Source organism: Simochromis diagramma, unplaced genomic scaffold (assembly GCF_900408965.1).
Source record: "Simochromis diagramma unplaced genomic scaffold, fSimDia1.1 OVJJ01000389.1, whole genome shotgun sequence".
Taxonomy (NCBI): domain Eukaryota; kingdom Metazoa; phylum Chordata; class Actinopteri; order Cichliformes; family Cichlidae; genus Simochromis; species Simochromis diagramma.
The window spans coordinates 609,051-626,955 of record NW_024387227.1 but is presented as its reverse complement, the minus strand read 5'-3'; the positions used below and the strand labels follow the sequence as shown (position 1 = coordinate 626,955).

Genomic DNA, 17,905 nt, shown 5'->3' with positions numbered 1-17,905 from the left:
GGACTTTTTTTTGTCTTTGTTTAAAAAAAATGAATTAAGGGAGGTGTGCATGGATGTGCATATATGTGCACATGTGCATTTCAAGTATTGCAATCTGAATTGGTTCTATATGAATAAAATGTAATGAATTGAAGATCGATCTAACTTAGCTGATTAAATGTAATATAGCTGGTGAAAGATTCTATAATTTTGGTTCCTGGTAAATCAGACAATCCCCTATTTGAGCTCCTGATTTTTTCTTTTTTTTTTACTTATACATGACAGATTATCTATCTATAATACCTGAGAGGGGTAACCATGAAATTCAAAATACCTAAAATGTTCTGAAAATAAGATTTTCTCCCTATGCAAAATACATGGTTGGGAAGGAGATATGTGCATGGCAAGCTGTGCGTCTGTGTCTGTGTCAGTGGGATCCTTGAGGTGACGAGCACAAAGCTGAGGCTCAGGTACACAGCGTATGCTGGCATAATTACAGGATTTGGGGGATTATTATACTGTAAGTGCTTTCATGGCGACAGCTGGGAGCTTTTTTACTCCCTATGACACATAATCTCAAAGAATAAAACCAAGACCCCAGAGCATCTCTTAATCATTTCTTAGCATACCTGCACACGGATCTGAACTCTTTCTGAAGACAAATTTGAAAAATTAGAATATAATTATCATATCTGGTTTAAATCATTCTAAAGTCATGTTTTCAAACACACATTTTCTTTAAATCTGAGACTTTTTGGCTTGTTGTTTTTTTTTTTCCTTAACTGGCTGTTTGCATTCTTCCTCTTCGCAGCTTTCCTGAGTCTTCAGCAGAAGGTTATTTATCACAGCATGGCCAGGTTCAGGAGCTGGGTCCTAAATAAGATCTGAATCAGAGCCTCTATTCCATGGCTCATTCTGAAAGTATGACCAGGCTGACGCTGTGAATTCTCTATCACTGCTGCGTGAGTGATAGGGCCTCCTGGTCTCTACAGCAAGGCTCAGGAGTTTCATTTCCATCCCTGTGATCTAAACAACCCCATTACCGGCAGCCATTTATGCACAGGGGCAGTAGGCAAGCACTGGGCCTGAGGACACAGCCCACAGCTAAGCTACCATGGCATAGAGCTACCTTCAATGGCCGTATGTCCATATAGAGGAGGGGAGAGGAGGAATGGAGCGCTCGGGCCTCTACACTTTATCTAAACCACTCCAGAGAGGCGAGTGGAATCGGCTCTTGTGGGCTCTGTTTATCCTCTGCTCCTGTAGTCAATCAATTAGGGGATCAAAGCAGGAGATGAGGGAAATGTCATAAAGCTCTCCCACACACCACTGCCTGAGCTGCCACCTCGTCCAGTCTGAGTGACAGCAGACCCGAGGGAGACAAAACTCCCAGGCCGGCACCTCAGGAGACAAGCTGGAGCAAAGGGGACAACCGTAGCACATGCCAAGGTCTAATCTGGACAACCAGAACACAAACTTTTAGAGGAATATATGAAGGATGACACGCAGCAGGCAAAGAGCCACAATGCATATTTGATATGTTCAGAGGATCCATTGAAAGCCCCCCAGTCTCCTCAGAATGAACTCATATCAAAAACTTGCTTTGAAATCGATTAACTAATTGACCTGCCTCATTGGCATGCTAATCCAGCACCCAAGAACACTATTTTTTCCCCCCACAATATATGTTTTGTAATTAGACATTCAAGAGAATTAACATTTGCATCAAATTTAACTGAGCCTTGATGATATAACGTGGCAATAACGCTGCATTTCAGTGCTGATTTGAATCTGTGAAGGGAATCCTAAACGTTATGTATCAGTTTATACTCACTGAGTATGAAAATATGAAATAGGAATGATAGGTACCCCTTGATAACACAAGCAGTACTGACTTCATTTAGCTTCAGATTTATCTGCTAATACAATTTGATGGTGATGATGTTAATAATTTTGATTAGTGATGCCTTTAATTAGTTCACATTTAATTGCAAATAAAATGCAAAGTATTTGTTGTCAATTTGTGGCGTACAGAAAGTAAATATACATCTCTCACGGTGCATCTTGGCATGATTTACTAGTTTAGACAAGACTATGTAGGAAGATTTTCTTGCTGCGGCGACTGCACACATATCCAGCATGTTTGAGATTTGTTAAATGAATGAATGAACGTACCTAAGGCGGGTTTGACATACCTCCAGCAGTGCCTGATGGCTACAAGTGAATGAGCTCCACTGTTTTGACGTGTAATATAAAGCACAGCGGATGCTTCCACACTACACCGGTTAGTTCCCCTACATTCACACCATACCGCAGAGATTTGCAGACTGCATTCCCCGGCAAGCGGAGGGAGAGGCGAGCGCTGCTGGTCAGCGGGTAGAATGAATTACTTCCTACAGCTGCAGCTAGACACACTTTCAGTCTGCGTCTCCTCGTCTGGGACATTTGAGCTCTCATCACTCTCTAATCATATCGCCAGCGCTGGAACAGTCACTGGTGACCCCCGCAAATGTGCTTGATCTTACATGCTCAGACTACAAGCATGTGGTTAGGGCTGATTTAAGATTTTGCAGATGCACACAGATTTACACCAGGCCTGTAATTAATCTGTCTGAAATATATTTTCCATCAATTTATTTTTATTTTATTAGCCTTTTTAAATCTTAGAAAATACTAAAAAGGCTTGCCACAATTTCCCAGAGCCCAAGGTCACAATTTAAATGGCTTGTCTTACCTAATCAAAGTCAGTCAGTCAGTCCAAAATTATATAAATGGGAGAAAGGCTGGAAAAACCAGATATTTGATTGGCTGGATAAAATGGCTATTGTCTATACTGAATATGTATGTACATATGTAGTACATGTAAAAACTGAAAGAAGCAATGGATAAATAAAAAGGCTCATTACTGACTCGTCTCATAATAAACGTTAAAAAAACCTGCACACGACAGAAATAAGAGACAAAAGGCTCAACTCTGTTTTGGATCTTTAATTGATAACAGTTACGCCAGTGTTACAGTAAACACACCAACAGGCTGAAGGTAGTAAATACCAATACAAGTTTCCCACTACTCTAATACTTCATACAGCAGAATAAATTATACCATGATAATATACACACATGCGGAACAGAAAAAGGAGTAAATCAAAGCACAGATGTCAAAAAGCAACTAAACAGGTTAAGGGTCAAACAGACGGGAGGAGGGAGGGGGGAGGGCTGGGAGGGAAGGAGTTGTATGCCTTAAATACCCAAATGTTTATTGATGCGAGTGTTAGAAATGGGTTTGATACACTAAAGACAATTCTAAAACTCTTCCTTTTTAAAATATACACATGAGTGAGGCGTCTAAGTGAAGCAGTTGGAGCAGCAACTGCTGCGGTTCAGTGCGGAGTCAGCATTACTTTGACGTTTTCTCCTGAAGTCTTATTGGTCCACAAATCCAACAAATTCCCAGAGTAGAAAGCCTGTTGTCTCTGGCATTATTATCATCATCATCATTATCATCATCATCACGCTGGTCCATTGGCAGAGTCACACACCGAAGGCTCAGGTGTGTTAGGTCCTTGGTCCAGTGATAGCTGGCCTGCTTTTATACTCAGTCTGTAAAACAGGCGGTCAAAAACACCCTGAAGATGTTTAATTCAGCCACCTTTTAAATATACAGCGGTCCTGTGGTTCAGGGGGAGTCTGTCTGTGACACCAAGCTTTCATTTTCCTTCAAGCTCAGTTTTACCCTCTTAAATGTCATTTTAATTGGAACATTTTCAGTGGAATTTATATTTTACTAATTTATACAAATCAATTCTTACCTGGGTCAGAAAAAAAACAGACTCAAAACTTTTGGTTGAAACAAGTAAACCAATTAAATACATTAAAAAGAAAACAGAAAAAGAAAACCAAAACATTTACTTCCACAGATCCCTTGCTTACCTACCACTCAACATAGTGTTGTTTTAGTATAAAACATACTCTTTATAAAGAAACGATACACAATCTGCTCCAGCTACTGTACATTTTTTCAAATTTTAAAGGCGACGAAGGACCAGATCCTTTCTTGAGCATTAACTGTCATAATAATCACACTGATGTCAATGAAAAATATCACATACATCTCAAGGGAACAGCTGGTCCTGGATCAAGTCAACAATGCGTGCTACACAAATGTCTCATATCCACTATTATTTAAACTTTTTTTTCGTCTTTTTTGTACATTTGGGTGAGTATGTGAAAGTGGAGGATTAGACGTGGCTCTGGTCCAAACCAGAGAAGGGGGCCAATCAGCGGAGTTACCTGTGCCCTTTCACAACTGACTGGATTATATGATTTTCCAGAGTGCATGTGAATGGCACAGCTTGTCTACTTTTTAATCTCATAACAGAGAATGCTGGAATGCCTACAGTATGTTGGAGATGGAGGCTGAGGAATGTTCTGAAGGAATTTAGTCGAAAGGTGGAAAGCCAACACAGTGTGCATTTACAAAATGTGCTAATTATTCTATAAAAAAAACTGAAATACTGGCTAGTGATGAGAAGGGTCACTGTGAATTAGCTTTGACATTATATTCGTGTGATTTAATCTGCTTCACACTGTTTAAGTCACACAGGATTCCCTGGCAGATGGGATTTGGGAGGAATGGGGAGGTGTGTGTGTGTGTGTGTGTGTTCGTATGAGGGGGTGGTTGAGCTTGGCAAGGTCCATATTTCAAAATACATTAATTTCCCCAATCCTGTTTTTGCAAACAATGCCCTCCTCCCTATGGACCACCACTAAGGATGGGATGGAGGTTACAAGGGAAAAGCTATTGGCCGCCAAAACGCTGCTTTAATTCCCTGCAGAATCCAGCCAGCCAGACTTCCCACAGTATGGCCAAGTTCTTTAGGAATGTCAAGACGAATATGAAAGTGGGAAGGTCAAATCGCTCACGAATATTTGAGCTCAGGGAACAGGCAGAGGAACAGCAGCTTGGAAAACAATCATCCTCTTTTGTGTGACTGTGTGCCGACACGCAAACATGCATATGCAACAGACAATCGCTCCCAGATCATCTTAGTCATTCTCTGTGTTTTACACACCGACATCTAACGGAGAAAAGAGATACGAATGGAATCAAAGAACAACAGAAATCACATTAACCATAATCATATAACAGCAACAATAGTCTTAACAATATCAAAAAAGAACAAGAAGAAGAGTCGTTCAAATGATATTGGCTTTGTTAACTACTATGAACAGCAAGGTCAAAAGTACATGTTGTTGATGGCTCTAAATGTGTGCTGGACTGCAGCCATGACAAGGAGGAATCTGGGCCAATGAAGTTGACCATCCTTTGGTCATCTGGGGGTCCTTTTTGGCCCACTGATTAAAATAAACAGGTCTGAGGCTGGGACATGAGTACAAGGAGCGGGCAATTATGCCCAAAGGGTGGGAAGAAAGGGTGCAGAGCCGCCTGGTGGTGTGAAAAGTTTAGCTCCATTCCCGAAAAGGGACTTTTCACTCTCACAAGCGTCACTTTCTCTGGTACAGAGTGAGGGCGCGCGTCTGTTCACTGATGTCATGGCCGAGCTGCAGATAGACGAGCTGGAGTTGCAGTCCAGACTTGATGGAGCATGGAGGAGGGTGGCAGAGGGCGAAATAGAGAGAGGTGCAGGGTTTGTCCCGAGTGGCTTCAGTAAGCCTGTCCCGTCTCCACCTGCAGCAGCCCCAGCACTGCCGAGTGGTCTCCAAGCTTCATCCTCCTCTGGGTGGACAAGCTCACATTTTTAGCCAGGTAGTCTACAGCAGCTATACACACAGACAAACAAACAAAAGAAGACAGAAAGGAAAAACAAACAAACGTTAGACAGGTGGTAGATTCCTGGGACATATGTCCTATTCACTCTCATTTCATTCCTCTGATTAAGGCTGAAACAAGTTGTGGCAGAAGAGAATGAGTCAAATGAAAAACAATTCACACAGAGAGAGTGAAAGATAAAAACCCCTCCCCTGTCCCTTGTCTGAGGTTGGCATGCTGCTGGCACAGAGCATGTGCATCCTGGTAAAGTCTCCATGCTGTCACTCAGACAGTTCCCCGTGTGTGTTCTGTGTGCCAGTCTTCATTACACTTGGCATCTCTGATTTCATGCCCTCCACACTCCACATGGCCGATCATTTTCATCCTCAGACAGCAGCTCCTCTCCTCTCTCTTCCATTCATTACCCATCCACTGTGCTCAATCACCATCTTAATTAACCTCACATCAGCTCACATCCGCACTGCCATCAGTTTCTTGCTGCTGACAAAAACACTGGTGCGCACACACAAAAACGTGACAGATTGGCACGCGCTCGCCCGCACTCACGCATAACACAAACACATTTCGGAAAAGAAAATCACCAGATGCACAAAAGCATCAGATCACCACCAGAACCTGAAAATAAATACAAACAAATGTCAGCTAGCCAATGCTGCATTGGTTTGTTCAGGAAGTGGGCTTCATTTTACCTCTTGTGAATGGCTGTGACAGCATCAGTCAATTATGCTAATCTAATAAAGCAAACTCTTTCCTGCCCTGAGGGTGTGTGCATGTGTGTGTGTGTGATCAAAATAGGAGAAAGAGGGAAAGAGAGGTGGGCAAGAGGACACTGTGGCCCCTGAGGGTGTGCCGTTCTTTGAAGTGGCCCTCTTCTCTTTCCCATCCAAGTGGAGTGGGGTGTGACTAAGGCAGCTCTGTAAATGGATGGTTGTGGTGTGGAGGTGGTGGTGGGGTCTTTATCAAGAGCACGTGTCTGCCTCCACCGACCAGGGTGCAAAGGTCAGGAGGCTCTCCTGCCTGGGAACTGGGCATCACTTCATAGGCTTTTTAAATTTAGTCAGCTTAAGAGGGGGTCGGAGAAGAACGACCAGCTTTTGTCACAAAAACATGAAAGTATTTGCTTATGCAACAACAACAGTATACACAAACAGGGTCTACTTACTCTGGCCATACTGGCTATACTGGTAGCCTGCAGTGACGGGGTCCACACTGTAGCTGGTGGCGCTGTATGTAGGAGGGCAGTATGACTGCGAGGAAGCCAGACTGTCCACACTCTTGATGGTGTCAGAGCGCTGGCTGCAGCTGGCTGAGATGGGGTTGGAGCTCTCCAGGCTGCTGTGCAGGGGGGAAATGGAAAAGTCGTGCTGGGGCTGGGAGGGTACAGCACTAGGGTTACTCAGGATACTCATCACCTGGAGGGGAGGGGGGGAAAGAGGATGTTAGAAACTTGGAAAATTGAGGATCAAAGCATTGACAGAGTTGAGGGAAAGTACTTTTTTTTTGCAAGTATAGTGCCATCCCAGCACTTCACGGTAAAGATGCCAATAGAAATACACCATTTCAACTTTGAAATAGGAAAGGGGAGAAACTTCCCCATCTTTTTTTAAAGAGCAGAGGGGAGGGAGGATACCAGGAGGGTGATGAGGTTAAAAAAAGGAGAAAGGGAACAAGAGACACAGTTTCCATTAGCTGGCGCTGCCAGTAAGTGTTCTGCTGTGGGACAGACGGGTCCCAGGGTGATAATAGACCCACCATCCTTGCCAGACAGCCCCTGTCCCGGAGCCTGAGGCCTGAGCCCGAGCCTACAGCACAACAAGCACCAAGGGAGTCCCTAATCCCTCGCCCCTAGCCTACCCATCTCATGAATAGTAATGGAGTTGGAACTGGTAAATGATCCCCTCAGATCCCCACACAAAGTAGGCTCCACAAACCATACTGAGCGGGCCGCTGATACTGCAGGTTGAGGCTTGCCTGAATATTACAGTGTGTATATTATTCACAGTGCATAAAGGCTTCCAATTCAATATTCTAGATTAATGTAATAGCATGTGACATTCGTCAGAAGAAGGCCTCACAATATGTTAAAATGTAAGAGATTACTTCTGGTGCTCCTCTAGTCTGAAGCACAGTGGCCCAGAACGCTGTGAAAAATTTTGTTTTCGCATGCTGTGAGTTTCGTTAAGTGAAAAAGCCTAAGTGTAGAGTGTGTGTGTGTGGTAAAAAAAAAAAAAAAGCAATTGTCCCACACATGCTTCCCTCCTATAGTAGCGAAGCCTTCCTTTCAACATCAGGTTCATGTTGAGTTTTGCTATGCTGCACTGGCCTTTGGCCCCTTGGCTGCTAAACCAATTAGCCCATCATAGAGGTGGTTACACAGGGGTGATACAGAGGCAGACATATGTTTGCATGCATGCACAAACGGACGCATGCATACACATTTGTAGCAACCACACACCCAACGCAGGAGCTAGCCAAAACAGTTCACAAATGATGCTGCACGCCAGGATTATCCCTCAGAGGGAAAATTAACTATATTCTGCAAATTAATCATATCTTTAGAAAGGGGCCTCCCTAGAAATACGAAACACTCGAAGCACATTAGAAACATAAAGGCTGGTTAGTCATTTCCACATGTTAATTCTATCAGTAAGGAAACCCCCACCGTCCCCTCCACATCTGCGAACAAAGCATGTGACATGTATCCATAAGAGGGAGATTCATAGCCCTCTTCATGCTGGACACATGTGATGCTCCCTCCCATATGGAGATGAAGTGCACAATGTGAGGAAGATGAAGGGTTATGTTTGGATGGGTTCCTTAAAGTAAAAGAAAAAAACAGGGAGCTAGTAAAATGTCCTGAGAGAGACAGCTGGAGGGCATGAGCCCATTTTAGTTATTGGTTAATTGAAGCTTGATTACATTGCTTCCTTATGAAATAGGACAGCCAACAACTGGCTCTATTATTATTCACGCTCATAAAAGCTCTTCAAAAGGAAATGACTTCTTATCGCGACATGATGCGGCATTGCTATTTTAGCAGGATATTTTAGATGGGTCGGCCACTTTAGAGGCTGACAAGTGTTGGCATCTATGAGGATCTCAAGCACAGTTTTCAGTTATAATTTAAGTGTTCTTAGTGGGGAAAGGTATGTTCAGAGTGGATTCTTCCACCCACACCTACAGCATTTTATGTGACACACAGTTCAGTTTTAATTGGTGGGTTTTGCTACTTTGATGTTCCCATAAAGTTTTTTCCCCCCTAAGTGTTCAAGTGTTAAACGATACTTTGTCACATAAACTCGTAAATGCCATTTGTGGCTGGATACATTGACATATTTCTGTTTCTGTGTGGCTCGTGAAACAGCCTCTGCAGATATTAAGTTCTAGCCAATGAATGAACTCTAAGAAAGCGGGGGGATCTGCTTTTTGTCTTGAATCAAAAAAACAAACAAAAAAAAAGGCAGGAAGCTGATGGTTGTCACTAAACACGTGGGCGTATTAATAAAGAGTTGAAAAGGACTTTGGATTCCTGTCAAATTTTAGAGTTGAGGAAAGGCCATTATATTTATCATCCATACATACAGCATGCTCTTGCAGAGCAGAGTTTCTCCCTGCTTCTCTGCACCCGCCTCCCCCCCCCACCTCCCTGTTTCGCCTCGCATACGGCGTCCTCAGCAGCCCAGAGTTCGTTTGTTGTTTAACGTTGTGTGAGTGCTGGTTTGGGAGATAATGTGAGCCAGGACCCAGTTTAAAGGACAATGCTCCAGGGCGTTCCCTGCCTCTTGCGCACAACACCCCTCCCTTCACACCCGCCCCCCTCCTTTTCCACTCTCTCTCTACAGATAGATTACTTTATAAATAATAATAAAAAAGTAATTAATTCTCTCAACTTCTGAGCCCTCCAGCCTGTGGCAAAGTGAGTGCGGGAAGTGTAAATGGATACAATGTGCATCCTTTCAGATAAATAAATAGCACACTTGAGACAAAAAGAGGCCCTTTCAAACCCCCTCCCCTCCCCTAATTTCTTCAACAGCCAAATTACATTTTTTTGTAACATTTTTTTTGTTTGTGCGAATGTTTGACGAGTTGTTCTTTGTTGGATTTCACTCTGGAATAAAACAACGTGACAGAGACGGAGCTGAAACACTGCAAGTGATACAAGAAAAAAACACAATGAGAGAAAAGAAACACAGTAAAGAAAGAGAATGGGAATGTGCCGGAAGAGCTGAGTTTTCTTTCAGCCATTATAATCATTACGAGATCATAAAAGTCAACATTATTCCACTTCGACTATTTAATTTTTTACATTGTGTTAGGCAGTGAAATGGAGCTCATTCGTGGCTCCTTATAGGAGCAGTCGTCCCTGCTGCACCTGATAATAAGAAGAATGCACCCTTGCACTGGATTAAAACAACACCAATTCACAAGTGTAAAGTGAGGAAATGGAGTGCTGAGAATATGATAGCCTATAGAAAGAAGGCGAGGGGGGCAGCAGAGAGAGTGATATAGCGTGAGCGAGAGGAGAGTGGAGGCTTTGGGAAGTACAAAGACTCCTGTAGGACTGCACTGGCCTGAGGGCTAGCCTGCCTGGAGAGCTGATAGGAGCCCCTTCTGTTCCATTCCCAGCGCCAGCGCCAACACACCCCGCTCCACAAATACTCTTAATCTGCGCAATACTGGATTAGTTCCTCTGTCACCGATACCTCCCCGTTCTGCCCAAATCAAAATGCCCCCAAGATGTACCTTTAAGTTAGGCAGAGGTCACTGGGGCAGACAGGGAAAAATGAGCACTCCAAATGTCTGTAAGTTATCTGAGTAGTGCAGAATAACATTGTGCACCTTAGCAGATCTGCCTGGCTGATACTCGCTCCAGCAAAGAACGATTAAAGATCCACAGTGATGACACTGAATTTCAGATCAATATTTGAAGGCCAGTCCTCGGGGTGTGATTACAGGAAGAGAATAGTGTTTAATTCTGTAGCCCAGAAGTCTGGAAAGTGTCTGACTTTGGAAACAGTCAAAATATGAAATAAAACCTTAACTATATAGAAATGTGCGTATTTAATACATAGAAAGACACAAAGAACAGACAGACTTCTTATGTTAGGTCATTAAATGTTGCATGAAAACTTGATTTAAATCTTTTAAAATCCTAATCAAACACTTAACCTGAAACCAAACAAAAAAAAATTGAAGGAAATAAATAACAAATGAAAATATCAGTGACTCCCCCCTCCAAGTCAGTCGACTCCTGCTCACACAGCGTCCCGCCCTTCCCCCCATCCCTCACATGAGAAGGCCGGCCCAGCGGGCAGTAAGGCCCCTCATCTGAGCAGACAAAATGACTATTTAAAAATAACAGTGATTGCATAAATTGAATTAAAGCGTTTTGGTCACGGTGGAGGTGGCGCGAGGGGTGGTGTGGGGCCGCAGCAGAAAGCCAGGATGGTGGCAGGCAGCAGATGACGGGCTCAGGCCTGCATGCCACTGCGTTAATTGGCCGCGGCACATTCATAAAAACTGAAAAGTGTCTTCCACTAGTGCCACAGGATGAAGAGACAGAAGCAGAGTGAGAGGTAGAATGGTGGTGGTGGTGGGGGGGTTGGTGCTGGAGGGAGAGAAATGGGTCTTTGAAGAATGTAATGCAAATGGGGGGTTGTGGTGGGGTGCTAATTGTGTTCAATTAAGTGGCTGATTGGCACTGACAGAATGTGGGCATTGACATGTCAGGCACAGATGAGGACGATTAGCGAGCACTGGAACAAGCTGTCACTCCTCACAACATGTTAGCCATTCTGCGCCTGTGCGTCTCCCCTCTGCGCTCCATGAAGCTGTTCACACGTACCAAAGGAAGCTTAAATGAGCGGAAGTGGAATAAAATTCATATTTATTTTAAAGGCTAGACCCGCTCCCTCTGTGTTACTGCAAATTTCCATTAAGCTAAATGCTCATAGCGGCCTTAGCGTTCCAGAAAGCACAGCTGCTCAAGTTGGAAAAAGGACCCCCACCCCACCCCACCCCACTCCCGTCTTAAACATCCCACAGCATAAGCTATAAACTTGGCCCCGCACTAACCAGAGGTTAATATACCGTCTATTGGGCTGCAATTGGAGAACGTGTGGGGAGCAATCCTCTATTCTCTGCTAGTGATATGCTTGAGTAACTATGGGATGGATTCAGCCACTGGGAACAAGAGAGGCCCCTTCTAAGCGGGCACACACATGCACACAGACTTCAGCTCGCCGCACCTTGCTCCAACGCCTCTTCTAAATTAAACGGCAGATTTTCTGATTCCAGGAGAGTGGTTTCAGCAAGGCAGGGCCTGGTGTGTGTGTGTGTGTGAGAGACAGCGCGTGCGCGCGAGAGAAGCAAGAAGCAAGGCTGATCGAGGGAGAAAGGAGAAAAACGAAGAGGGAGGAAGAAGAAGAGGAGGGGGGAGGAGTGGGGGTTGTTTGCTGAAAACAGCAGGGGCCAGGTCTAGTGAAAAATGTCAGGTCAAATTGTTCTTGACAGTGTTAATATCTGCACCTCATAGCCATAATTACATGTAAATAAATAGTGAAATAGCTCTCAGCTGGAGACTGAAAGGGGCGAGCTGCTGCATGAGACAACCAGCTGAGGACCCAACTACCTCCCATATTCTCATCTTATTGTCTGGATGTAGAAGGGAGTGAGAGACAGAGATGCACATGCAATGAAGCTTATTTTTAGTAAGTTTTTCCTTTTCTTTGCGATCCCCCCCTTGTGAAAGCTGGAAGCACGGTATAAACTCTGCAAAGGGGTCACGAGAATGAGCCCACGACGATGAAGGTTAGAGGACAGAGAGAGAGAGTGAGAGAGAGGGAGAGCCAATAAACCAATGAGGGACAGGGAGAAAGAAACAGAAAGAAGGACGGACAGAATGGGTGAGAGGAAAAAAAAGTCAGCTAGTATTAATCACAGCCATGCACCTGTCAGAGTGGCATCTGGAACTAAAAGGAACCACATGCAGCTAGACAACATCCCAAACCTCTGGCTAGCGGGGCAGGTTCACAGCAAAGTAGCCTTCCTTCTTCTCAAGCCATCCCATGACCCCCTGAACCCTGACCCTTTACCCCGAAGAGACAGGTCACCCAGCATATGCCTCACAGACACTTCACCTGTGAAGCAGGCTGTTACTGCACACATTATTACATTATGACTATTATTATCATTATGATGATACAAGTAACCTTCAAATTGTCTGTGTATGAGGAAGGAAATCCCCGCCAGATGAGCATGTGACACTGCGTACGCCCGTGTGCAATAGCTATTTTAGATAGGATCGATATTTGTGCCTATACTTTCATAAAGGCAGTGCCGCTCTCCACCTTATAGGCATTTCAACTGCGTGGGACACACAGCATGTGAATCAGTCTCAGTCATTTTTCCTCCTTAAATCCCCATCTTCTAGGATTTACTGAAATTCATATTGGCTGCCTCTGCAAGATAAATGTAAATCACATTCCCTTATATTTACTATTTATCAGGATGCAGCAGCTCACTTTCAGCAGGAAATATCTCTCACCCGCACACAAACACCCTTGCATTTAAATAGCATTTTTATTGTCCGCCATAGCCTTTCATCTGGGCGTAGGGAGAAGAGCTGCCTCTCCAGGGGAGAGAGTTGGAGCAAGAGCGGAAGGTGGGGAGAGAGAAAGAGAGAGGGAGAGGGAGAGAGCAAAGCACTATTGGCAAGGCATCGCTGGATGACAAAAAGCCAAGCGGAGAGAAGGAAGGTTGGTAGGTGAAAAATAGATTATGAATACACCAAGCTCCAACCAAAGATATTTTGGAACGTAAGAGAAAATGGCAGCACATGGCTGCTCAAGAGACTTTGAAAGATGGAGAGAGCAACAAATGGCTCAGATAAACAGGGGCTAGAGAGCTAAAGCACTGTCTCTGCTGCAAGGGGAAAAAAAACCCCGAGGTTTGCATGCATGCTGCAAAGGTGGCTCCTTATACAGCATTTTTTTTTTTGTCACAAAGCATCAAGTTTAAGCTGAGCAAGAAAATTATTAGTCACGTCACACTCGTCTGCAAGCGGCGAAAACAAAAACAAGATGTATTGTCACAAAGCAGAAGGCCAGCGCACGCAGAGGTACGTCTTCGGTGTCGCAGACAGAAAATCTTTCCTCAGAGTTCAAAAGTGTTGCAAAACAACAGCAAACACTAATAATCTGTGCAGAAACAGTATAGCCAGTGGATATGATTTACAGTCCCTGGATTTTCTTGGCAACTGCCGACAGCAGGTCTCTTTTTTCTGAAAGCCTCTTACATCTTTTTTTATACTTGCCAAATTGAAACAGTATTTGTTTTAATGGGAGTTCTAATTAACCAGTATGTATTCCCCCACTTGCTCTGCGAGTGGCTGAGCTATGAATGCAGGCTATGTGCTCATCCCCTTTGATTTGTTGTCAGTGGAGCCTGCCAGCTGACACAGTGCCCGGTGAGAGGCTTAATGCCCAAGTTTTAATAATGTGGGGGACTACATGAATCTCCCCCTCTCATTGGTATTCAGGTGCAGAATGTCTTGTTAGAAGTCAGGGAGGGAGGCGGAATGAAGCCAGAGCTCCAGATTGTTCCGTACATTTTCCTCTCTCCATTTTTTTTTTTTTTTGGCAACGGCAGAGCTTGCTTCTTAAAAATAATTCATCCCATTTTTAAAAGAAGCGTCTGCGCTAGCTAATGGAAGAGCAGCAGCACAGTTTGGAGTCTCCCCTGGCTTATCTCTCTCAGACAGTTGTGGGGAGTCGCTGGTGAGCATGGTGTCAGCGTGCGTGGTACGGTGCAGCGCCGCGCGGGCAGGCAGGCCTGGGGACACAGATCAAAGGGAGGCAGGGGTGAGAGCCGCTCTGCCTCTGATCCCGTGTACGTGTGTGTGTGTGTGTACATGTGTGTGTGTGCGTGTGTGTGGAGGCCCGGCCCACTCACACAGCCCAAAGGCCCTCCTCAAATACACACAGACACACATCCTTGTCATTCCAAAACACACAACACTTTCATAAAACTGCAAAACAGAAAAAAAAAGTTCCTCACGAAACTTTGTGAACTTCCTTCATCAAAACAGCAATAAAATCTCTATCCACCATACCTATCCAGCTCACAGACTTCCCACTTTCCGTATCACGTCTCCTTATCATAAGGACACCCTACAACAGGCCCTGCATGCATTTCCTACTTTGATTCAACAAGAGAAATGCTTCCCGTTCCCTTTTTTCCCCCTCCTCCTCTATATTTCTAGAAATTCTGCCACTGAGCTCCTTTCGCTGGGCTTCAGCAAGTGCCGTTGTTTTCTTTCCTCTCCCAGCAGGTGTCCCTGTCATGCAATAATGAAGAATTCAGCCCAAACGGTTTCACGCAAATGCAATGGCCATGAATGCTGCTTCAAAGAATCATTTGAAAAGTATCTTGCAGCATCATATTACTGGGATTTGTTGAAAATGTGCTGCGTGCTTGAGAGATGATTGCCTGTTAAAGTGCACCTCTTCAGCTGAAAGAACGCCAATTTGCTTGTTTGTTTGTTTTTTACATGTGCAAAATTAATATACAAAGTATCGTGGCAATGAAAGGTCAAGAGGTCTACTTCAAAAATGAAAAAAAGACCAGAGAGAAAAAGCAGGCGTCAAGCTTAAATCTTCAGGTAAGGATGGCTGGAATGCCTAACCTCGATGCCCTTGCCTGTACCTTTTTCCAACACCTGCTGTGCTGCTAAATGAAACAAGGCCAACAACAAAACACACTTCTGGTTTCATACCTATTGCCCAGCCATGCACAGCTTCACTCCCATGACCCCTAAATATACTGCCTCCCTCAACCAGCCAAACACGCTGTATATCCCACAATGACAGCAACCAGTTTGAGTGTGGATGGCTTTTCCACTGCCTGTAATGGGAAAATGTGTGCTGTCGGGATAGGTTATGGGATTGGGATGGACGCGAGCTCCTGTCGGGACTGCTGAACGCTGCAGGATTCCATTACAGACTTGGCACCTCGCCACCGCAGCCCATTTACTGCGAATCAGAGAATTTTTGTCAATCTTTACAGCAACCGCGAGGCCATCAATGCCAGGCACTTGAAGAAATAGCTTGCACATTCCAATGCACAAGCATATCTCGAGCAAACAGATGCCGTGTGTAACTTACAATATCATATTCTCATTTCCATCTCGATAGAGTCTCTTTGTGTTGATTTTTTTTTTCAATTACAGGAAAGGAGGAGAAAAAACAGGGGAATAAAAAAAATAACACGAAAAATAAACAGCGAGGTGTGGAACGCGTGCCGATAATTTCCAAAGATGAAACCCAGCCGTCGTTTGATTGAAATTCGGTTAAATGCAAGGAGAAGACAAAGCCCTCTCCGACTCTGAGATGTTAAAGTGGTTGTTTGTTCTGTGAATTTTCTGTGTCGTGAGTTTTCTGTGACGAGCTTGCGAAGTGAGAGGGGGGACAGATAGGAGCTGCCCAGCACAGCGGGATGCTGCACCAGGGAGTGAACTCTGATTCTGCTGTCAGTGGGAGCATTCATGTCCACGCTGAGAGACTGATAGGAATGCCACACATCATTCTGCATGCGTTCACTTCAGTGCGGTGCAAACTACTGCGCAGCCAAAACATCCACACCACATACATATGGAAACTCCCCCACACATGAAAGCTGAAAACGCACACAGTTTAACTTCAAAAATAATGAAATAAATCTAAAAAAAAAGGACAATAAACAAATAAAGTTTATTTTAGGTTGTTTTATACAAAGACTTTTGTCAAACCATGTCGATAGAGTAATTGAATACTGAAAATCCAGGCTGCACAGTTGCCCAAAGGCTCCTGTCCTAATCCTCACTATGACAGGAAATGTTTAATATCCCAACACATTCTGGAATGTCTACGAAGAGAAGGAGAGAAAGCGGCAGTGTACCCCACGCCAGTATTAGAGAGCCATTAATGAAAAAAAAAAAAAAAAGACTCCATGTTCCTGGTGTTTTTCTGCAGGTTTGCAGTGAGAGCATTAGCAGTTAAAGCCTCTGTGCCACGATTAACAATCAAACACGCTGTGAGCCTCCATGTTATCCTCCGTCGCTCCAGAAGGAGAGAAAATCTCTTTTTTGTCACAAAATCCTTAATTCTTTCTTCTCTGAAGAAAGAGGGTAATACCAAGAATGTTTCCAATCTGCTTTGAGAAATATTTGAAGAAAAAAAAAAAAGAAAAAAAAAACTCCCAATAAAACACGTGTGAACGACGGGGTAATTGTGGACAAATGCAGCATTGAAATTCATTTTCAACTCTTTACACACCATTTCAATCTTATTTTCTGCCTGTTAACCACATCTTGTTGGTGAGGGTGGGCAAGACTGGCCAGTATTGATGGGTAATTGTGTATAATTCACTCCGTACACACGATTTGCATCAATACAAATCATTTTTCATTCTCTGCTACTTAAAGCTCAACCCTTACCACAGAGTCCTATTTAAACGCTCATTAATGGAGGAGTCCAAAGAGGTTAAACATCTGAAATCCGGCAATTTAGAGAGAAGAAGGCAAACAAATGTGCACATATAGCCGCCTGCTTTAAGATGGCAAAAGGAGAATGGGTGGGGATGGTCCTTTTTTATTTCAAAGGGAAACCCAAGGTGGTCCCCGTAATATTAAAAAAGGAGGTAAAGTGAGCAGCAAGGTGAACTTACAGGAAAGCCTGTGCCACCCTTCTCAGAGATGCTAGTAAATCGCGTCGTAAAGACATGAACAAAATCACACATAGCACTGGAGTCCTCCAGCTGCAGACAATTACGTGAAGAAGATTATGGGTATACATTTATAAGCTTTAGCTAATTATTTCATCTGCATGTGTTCTCTCTCTGTGCTGTGCAGGATTTAGATGTCCCAGGAAAGTCGAAACCGCTGTTTGGAGCAGCTTGAGTACTTGCGGTGCTATCAAGATGAATTTTAATTTGTTGATGTTAATCCAATTGTTTTACAAATGTAGCAATTTAGAGTAGCTAAAATAAATCCAGGGCTTTGGAACATGAACATAAAAGCCCACACTGGCAGTTATTTTGCTGAACATGCTGTTTCTGAATTTTAATTTGCAGTCAAATACAATTACACATTCTGAAGTG

The 17,905-nt window shown here is 43.9% G+C and overlaps 1 protein-coding gene across 4 annotated transcripts in view; it reads right to left on the bottom strand.

Annotated features, from left to right (window-relative positions):
• Positions 1-2,952: 2,952 nt before the first annotated feature.
• pax7a (paired box 7a) overlaps positions 2,953-17,905 on the bottom strand; it is a 43,908-nt gene continuing 28,955 nt past the window's right edge. For all 4 annotated transcript variants that reach the window (XM_040052242.1, XM_040052244.1, XM_040052240.1 and 1 more), the window contains exons 8-9: positions 6,933-7,182; positions 2,953-5,760 (exon numbers count right to left, since the gene is read on the bottom strand). In XM_040052242.1, the coding sequence (XP_039908176.1) occupies positions 5,645-5,760; positions 6,933-7,182 (366 nt within the window). In that variant the 3' untranslated portion in view covers positions 2,953-5,644. The remainder of the gene's footprint in view (positions 5,761-6,932; positions 7,183-17,905) is intronic.